At 46.1% G+C, this 8245-nt stretch overlaps 1 protein-coding gene across 2 annotated transcripts; it reads left to right on the forward strand.

Moving 5' to 3' along the window:
• Positions 1 to 476: 476 nt before the first annotated feature.
• Positions 477 to 7902, forward strand: ZNF26 (zinc finger protein 26). 2 transcript variants are annotated; one of them, XM_077763598.1, is made up of 3 exons: positions 477 to 597; positions 861 to 956; positions 5936 to 7902. In XM_077763598.1, exons 1-3 carry the CDS (start codon positions 498 to 500, stop codon positions 7285 to 7287), a joined length of 1548 nt encoding a protein of 515 aa, XP_077619724.1. In that variant the 5' UTR covers positions 477 to 497; the 3' UTR covers positions 7288 to 7902. The 2 variants fall into 2 exon arrangements, with proteins under 2 accessions (XP_077619724.1, XP_077619725.1); XM_077763599.1 differs by having other exon boundaries at positions 5939 to 7902.
• The last annotated feature ends 343 nt before the right edge of the window (positions 7903 to 8245 follow it).

Consider the following 8245-nt stretch of genomic DNA (forward strand, 5'->3'; position numbering starts at 1 on the left):
TTTTAATTTTATTTATTATTATTCTTATGGTGCCAGACTGAGATTCAAGATGGGCTGAGCAGCTGTGAAGATGACAGATACTCCGGAGGGTAGACCTTCCCAGGTGTTTAGAATTGTTCTCTCCATCTCTGGGCAAAATGTATCCTGGATAATTTTTTTTATCAAAGGTTTGAAACGCTTGTTTTGTATGTAGGTATAGATGTTTATTTTCATCTACAAGACTGAAAGCTTTTTGTGTTCATCCTGTTATTTTCAGGATCAAAAACAGTATCTTGCACATGGAAGCTCAAAATTTTTTTTTACTGTTTTTTTATTTGTTTGTTTTGTTCTGTTTCATTCTAAAAGTTCGTGCTGAACTGGGCACAGGAGGCGGTCTGTGGAGGAACATTTCTCCTTTCGCAGCTCTTGTACATCTGTCCACATCACCTAATGCAGTGGCATCCGATTGAATGGGATGTATATTATTACAGGGGTTATTGTCATTCAAGGATATATCTATGGAGTTCACCTGGGATGAGTGGCAGTTACTGGATTCTGCGCAGAAGTACCTGTACAGGGATGTGATACTGGAGAACTATAGCCACCTGGTGTCTGTGGGTAAGTGCAGCTTCTTTGTTGAACTCAGATCGTGAATTATAAATTGCCATCCCTTTTTCTTTTCTTTATCTACCCTGAGGTCTCTAAAGTACTTAATGATTATGGACTTGAACTTTAGAGGTCAGAGGCTCCTAGTCCCTGTTTGGCCCTCATCTCCTAATTGTAATCTTCCCGCACATGCAAGTGAGTGTTTTCATTTTGTGGTTTAGATACCTGAGTCCCTAGCAGCTTGGCCCACATCCTCTGTGATTTTCCATCAACAGGGTATCATGGTACCAAACCTGATTTAATCTTCAAGTTGGAGCAAGGAGAGGAGCCATGGATAATAAGTGCCAAAGTTTCCCGTCAGAGCTATCCAGGTGGGTGAGTGGGAACCAGAATGACGTGGGTTGGGGTGGGAACCAGGGATTGCGCTCAGGCCGTCTTGTGCGGAAGCTTTCCTTTGAAGCCCTTGAACTATCGGGGGGACTTGGGATAAGCCCACAAGCTAGCTCCTCAGGAAAGGAAGGGACCATTGCTCTGTCCACGTGTGGGCTTTTCTCTCTTACTCTGAGGGGCAGGCACGCCCCCCCCTTATCCGCACTCTGCTCAGATGCTTTCGGGGTTAGTTTCTTTCCTTCTCATGGTCCTGGGCCGCATCAGCCATCCCAGGCTCTGGAGAGATTCTCCTCTCCGCTCCTCTTGTGTGACTTCGTGCCCTCTGCTCTGCTTGTGTTGACTGTCTTTCTTCTTCCACAGTTAAAGCCCTCAGTCTTTTCATCCTTTGCTCAACATCGTCTTGGGATATTTCATTGCTTCCTTTTCTCAAACTGGTCACTTTGAAATTATAACTGTTAACTTTCTTGGGCACTTTTCTTAAAAGGATTTTGAAACCTAGCACAGTCTCACCTGTGTCATTAAGTGATTTTGTCACCTTACGTTTCCTGGCTCCAGTTACTCTTCCCTTTGGAGTCAGGTGGAGGGGTCTGTTTCCCAAATTTACCTGTTCTTTCCTGCTGATGTTGTAACGACTGAAAGTCTCTTGCGCTCTGAGGATTTAAGCTTTCTTTCCCCCGTGTCGTAACGTCCCATGGACATCCTCATCCTCTCTTCCTGGCTGTAAGTGCTTGTGCGAGAGCCCAGCCTTCCTCACTCGCTCACGGCAGCAGAGCTGGGGAGGAGCGCTGTGCTTCTGTGCCTTCCCCGCTTGGCTTGCTGCCGCGGTTGCACTTGGACTCCCGCGTCCGGCTCTGCGGGCTCGGCTCGGTGCCCTGTGTCCCTTCTCCTCTGCTGATCTCAGTTCTGCTTCTGTTTTTGGTAGTATTTTCTCCTTGGGCAGTGTCTCCACGGCTCCTGTGGTTACTCAGTTGTCACCCAGACTGGGTCAGTGTTTTCCCAGGCGTGGACAGCTCAAAGTCTTAGCCATTTTTCAGAACTCTAGTCTTCCCTTTAGCTGTTCCTGCTGCAGTTATTTTCATAAGTGTCCCTGTCACTAGTCTGAGAAAGTAAACAAGTAGCTTACATCCCGGATTCAACCCGAGTAAACATTAAGGAATTTATGGTCTAAATGACACTTGTCTGCCACAGGATGGCAGCTTGACAGCGGCTCAGTTCAGAAGCCTGGTGATGTCAGGGGCCAGGGTGCCACGTGTGCCCCTTTTCTTACCCTCACATGTCAGGCTTTTCTTCTGTTCAGCTGGGTACCTTCATGCCAGGCATCACATGAAGACACGGGCACTGGATAAGTCCTGTTTCTTTCCAAAAAAATCTCTTTCATCAGCCCCCAGAATTTTTCTCTGAAGCTTGGCATCCAGTTTTCTTACAAGCGACATGCCAGTGCCTGAACTCGCCGTGGCGGGAGGGGCGGAGCGGGCGTGGGGGAGCACCACGCGGACCACATTCTCACCAGTCAGGGCTGCTGCACGGGCGGCGGGCCGGACCACCGGGAGTGCAGGGCACGGTGTGTGCTAGGGCCCTGCCCTCGAGTATCCTTCACGCTTCCCTTCTTGCTGCCTAGGCGCCTTTAAATATGTGAATGTTAACGTGAAGCATGGTCATCGCTTCTCCAGGAAGCGGGATGTCTTCTTATCCTGGGCCTGAGTCCAGTCGCAAGTCCAGACTTTCTTGAGATGTGTGTGGTCCCATCAGACAGGCGTGGCTGTGGCCTCACAATCTGAACTGATGGGGTTAAAAGATCGACAGTCCATTCTAGACACGTGCAGTGGTGGGGAAGGAACTGGAACCTGTGATAGAAGCTTCTCTCTCCTGAGGGGTGGCTGGGGGGGTGGCACAGTCATCACTGCCCTGTCGCACACTCTCCTCCATGGGAAAAAATTCAAGGAAGGCTTCTTGCCGTAGCTTTGGGTGTAATTCCCTGTTCAGTCTTCTCTTTTTGTCCTGCAGGGCCCCGGGCGCGGTAAGGTTTGGGGAGAATGGCCCATGTCTGTGGGTGCAGATTTGCGGGTATTTAGGTCTAAAGAATCACAGGCTGTTATCAAATCAGGCTTAGGTTCGCTTCAAAACATAAGATTCCGGTCAGTTTTCTTTTTTTCTGACAATTCTGTTAAGCCAGTAACAACAACCAAAAACCGTCCAGACTTGTCTTCAAGCCCGAGAAGTCCACTGGTGTCGGTATTACCACCCCCCTCCCCCTTTCTCGAGTTAGTGGGCCTGCTTTGAGGTACAGACCACACTCCTAATTGCTTCCACGTGAACGGGGAGAGAGGGTTTGGGGGGGGCGCCCAGGAAGCAGGAGCGCTCCCGACTATCCCCCAGGGAACCTGTCATGAGCTGGTGAGGCTGTGCCCCGATGGGTGCTCTCGACCCACACCTGCCCCGTCTTCCAGGCGCCCTGGGTGGACGTCACACTCGCCGTGGCGTGACCGGGCCTCCCCGCTGGCCAGCCTTCAGTGTCCGCTCCAGGGCTGTTTTGGCACACCTTCCCTAGACGGTCCCGTCCATACGGCATATGAGACCTTTCGGATGCCGCTCACTCCCACTCTTCGCTGAGCCGCAGTCTGTCTGCCCGCTTCCTGTCTCCATTCGGATATCTGACTGAGATCGCATGAGAAATAAGATCCAAAACGAAGTCCTTCATTTTTCCTCCAAACTTGTGTGTCTCAGTGTTTTCCCCTCTCCAAGGGCAGCACCCTGTTTCTCAAGCCTAAAATCTGGAGATAACTAAAGCCTCCCCTTCTCAGCTTCTCCTCCGTCCAGTCCTCTGGTTGAGTCTCTTGGTTCAGTCTCCAAATATGTTCCACATTTGCTCAGCTCCAGGGTTCAGTCTGAGCCATTGTCACATCTTCCTGCATTACTGCAGCAGCTTTCTCGGCCTGTCAGCCCTTCTATTTGTTTTTTACTTAACAGCCAAACATCTCTTGAAAGCAGAACATGAAAAGGGGCACCTGGGTGGCTCAGGTCAGTTAAGTGTCCAACTATTACTTTAAGCTCAGATCGTGAGCTGAGATCTCTCAGGGTCATGAGATTGAGGAGATTGAGGCTTGCGTCATATGGAGGATTCTCTTTTTCTCTCTCTCTCTCTCTCCCCCCCTCTCCCCCCCCTCCTTTCCTTCCCCTACCCCCGTTTTCTGCCCACTCTGCCCTTCCCCTACTCTCACATGCTCTCGCCCACAAAATATGTTTTCTGGGAATTAAAAAAAAAAAAAAAGCAGAACGGGGCAAATCGGTTAGGCAGCCAACTCTTGATTTCGGCACAGGTCATGATCTCATGGTTCGTGGGTTCGAGCCCCACATCGGGCTCCATGCTGACAGCTCGGAACCCAGAGTCTGGTTCAGATTCTGTGTCTCTGTCTCTCTCTGCCACCCCACCCACGCACATGCTCTGTCTCTCAAAATAAACAAACTTGAAAGCAGAACCTGAATCCAGATGTCCTCTAATTTAAAATCCTTTGGTAAAACTTTTTGCCATGGCCTTGCCTATTTGGTTCCTGCCTTGCTTTATTCATTCAATGGGTTTGAGCTATGCTGACATTTTTTCTATTTCTTTCTTTCTTTCTTTCTTTTTTTTAAGTAAGCTCCATATCCAACATGGGGCTTGAACTCACGACCCTGAGATCAGGAGTTGCATGCACTACCTACTGAGCCAGCCAGGTGCCTTATGTTTTGTTTCTTAACTGTGCCAAGTAGGTTCCCTTCTCAAGAACTTTATATGTGCTTTCCCTTTGGTTTGAAATGCTCTTGCCTTAATTTTTCTGTAGTTAACTCAATCTTCTATTTTTTTTTAAATTTGTGAACTTTTTTTTATGTTTATTTTTGAGAGAGTGCAAGTAGGGGAGGGGCAGAAAGAGAGGGAGCAGAAGATCTGGAGTGGGCTCTGCACTGACAGCAGAGAGCCTGACACAGAGCTTGAACTCATGAACTGTGAGATCATGACCTGAGCCCAAGTGGGACACTTAACCAACTGAGCCACCCAGGAGCCCTGCTAACTTCGTCTTTTAGCGTCTCATTGTACCTGTCTGAATGTTATATCCTGGTTACTCTGTATTGTTTCAATTCACTTTTTGAGTAATAAACACGTAATGACATTCAGATATCTGATAAATGACATTGGCTCCTAAGTGCAGGCTAAGCTTAGTAAGCCTCTGTTTTAGGAACTCTTTTTGTGCGCCTGGGTTGCTCAGTTGTTTAAGTGTTTGACACTTGGTTTTGGCTCGGGTCATGATCTCAAGGTCCCTGAGTTTGAGCCCCACATTGAGTTCTGCTCTGACAGTGCAGAGCCTGCTTAGGATTCTCTCCCTCTCTCCCTCTCTCTTTCTGCCTCTCCCTTGCTCATGTTCTCTCTTTCTCTCTCTCAATATAAATAAACTTAAAAAAAAAAAAACATTTTTAATCACTGCTAATTTGCCATCCATTCCATAATGGGCTTTGGTTTGACGCAGTTCCTCATGCTCCCTAGCTCAGAAAGATGGCACATGTACACTTGGCCAGTATTTCTTTCGAACCAGTGTCTGAGGCCTGTTATCAAAAAAAGACTCATTACATGGGAGTTTTAAAACTTTCAATAAATAGGGGCGCCTGGGTGGCTTAGTCGGTTGAGCGTCCGACTTTCGTTTAGGTCATGATCTCGCGGTTCGTGGGTTCGTGCCCCGCGTCGGGCTCTGTGCTGACTGCCAGCCCAGAGCCTGGAGCCTGTTTCAGAGTCTGTGTCTCCCTCTCTCTCTGACCCTCCCCTGCTCACGCTATCTCTCTCTCTCTCTCTCGTAGAAATAAATAATTAAAAAAATATTTTAAAAAATGTTTAAAAAAAAAACTTTCAATAAATAAAACAAAAAAAACCGTCTCTAATTCGATATCAGCTACATATGATTATTAAAAATATGTGTATGTATTTTTTTCCTAGAAGATTGGAAAGAATGGTACCAGAGAAATCAAGATGAGCTTGAAAATGTTGAGAAAAGCTATGCTTTTAGTGCGTTTGGAAAACTTCATCTGAGCAGAACCCAACTTTCTTCAAGACAAAGAATCCATAAGTATAACACACATGGAAGAAGCTTGACACAAAACTCAGGTTCGACCAGAAACTGTCTGAGAAAAAATCCTGATAAGTTTCATGGATATGAAGAATCATATTTTCTTAAGCATCAAAGAGCTCATAGTATAGAAAAAAACTGTGTGTGTAATGAATGTGGGAAAGCTTTTCGTTGTAAATCACAGCTGATCGTCCATCTGAGAATTCATACGGGAGAGAGGCCTTACGAATGCACTAAATGTGAAAGGGCATTCAGTGCCAAGTCAAATCTTAATGCTCACCAGAGAGTCCACACGGGAGAGAAGCCTTACTCCTGCGGCGAGTGTGGGAAAGTTTTCTCTTTCAGGTCACAGCTCATTGTCCATCAGGAAATTCACACGGGAGGGAAACCATACGGTTGCAGTGATTGTGGGAAAGCCTACAGCTGGAAATCACAGCTCATTTTACACCAGAGAAGCCACACGGGAGTGAAACCTTATGAGTGTGGTGAGTGTGGGAAAGCCTTTAGTTTGAAGTCCCCGTTCGTTGTACACCAGAGGACTCACACGGGAGTGAAGCCCCATAAATGCAGTGAATGTGGGAAAGCCTTTAGGAGCAAGTCCTACCTCCTGGTTCACATCAGAATGCACACAGGCGAGAAACCTTATCAGTGCAGTGATTGTGGGAAAGCCTTCAATATGAAGACACAACTTGTTGTTCACCAGGGAATCCACACAGGAAATAATCCTTATCAGTGCAGTGAATGCGGGAAAGCCTTCGGTAGGAAGGAACAACTCACTGCGCATCTGAGAGCGCATGCAGGGGAGAAGCCCTACGGGTGCAGCGAGTGTGGGAAGGCTTTCAGCAGTAAATCCTACCTCGTTATACATAGGAGAACACACACAGGAGAGAGACCCTATGAATGTAGTTTCTGTGAGAGAGCCTTTTGTGGGAAATCACAGCTAATTATACACCAGAGGACTCACTCAACAGAGAAGCCCTACGAATGCAGCGAATGTGAGAAAGCCTATCCTAGGAAGGCTTCACTTCAGATACACCAGAAAACTCACTCAGGAGAGAAACCTTTTAAATGTAGTGAATGTGGGAAGGCCTTCACCCAGAAGTCGTCCCTCAGTGAACATCAGAGAGTTCACACAGGAGAGAAACCATGGAAGTGCTCTGAATGCGGGAAATCCTTCTGTTGGAATTCAGGGCTTCGTATACATCGAAAAACTCACAAATGAGAAATTGAAATGAAGTAGATGTTAGAAACTTTCTCACAGAAGTTGATCCTCAGGAGACTAGATGATAATATAGATGGGTTGTGTAAGCAGGAAGTCCTAAAAATACACTCCTGCCAATTAAGTCCGAGTGAGGCGGTCGTATTTGGAATGAATGGGCAAAAGCTTTGAGAAAGAAGTCCTACACGTCTCTGTGACCAGAACTGAAGGAATGAGGAGCAGTGACATCAGATGCAGTAGCATCATTATGAAGATAAAATTCAGAGAATTCCTATTTAAAACCTAAATTTAATCAGAAAAGCATTTTCCCATAGAAAATGTGTTATATATGGAAAGTCACATTCCAGATTTGAAGCTATGTTTTAGAGTGAAGAAAATCTAAATTATAAGTGGTAGCTTTTTTCACGGTGGAGTATAAAGTTGTTTTTATTTTAATATGTAAATAAAGTGATGGTTGGGAAATGGCAAGGAACAGATTCTGAGGATTGAGAGATACTTAGTGTGACTTTCCTGAGTAACACTAAGTAGCATTTTTTACATTTTTTGGTATTTTTTAACGTAACTTGCTAGACATATATTTGGTAGTTTGTGGAATAACACCCCCCAATATTCTCCATATTAAATGCTATATATCAGTATTGTCTCTTCATTTCTTACCAATATAACAAATAATGTGGGTTTTAATAAATGAAAAGAGGGGCACCTGGGTTGCTCAGTCGGTTAAGTGGCCGACTTTGGCTGAGGTCATGATCTCGCAGTTTGTGGGTTTGAGCCCCGCATCGGGCTCTGTGCTGACAGCTAGCCCAGAGCCTGGAGCCTGTTTCAGATTCTGTGTCTCCCTCTCTCTCTGACCCTCCCCTGCTCACGCTGTCTCTCTCTCAGAAATGAGTTTTTTAAAAAACATTTAAAAATTTCAGTAAAAAATCATCCATTATAAAAAAGTAAAAATAAAAAAATAAAT

This window comes from Crocuta crocuta, unplaced genomic scaffold, assembly GCF_008692635.1.
Source record: "Crocuta crocuta isolate KB4526 unplaced genomic scaffold, BGI_CrCroc_1.0 scaffold114, whole genome shotgun sequence".
Classification (NCBI taxonomy): Eukaryota; Metazoa; Chordata; class Mammalia; order Carnivora; family Hyaenidae; genus Crocuta; species Crocuta crocuta.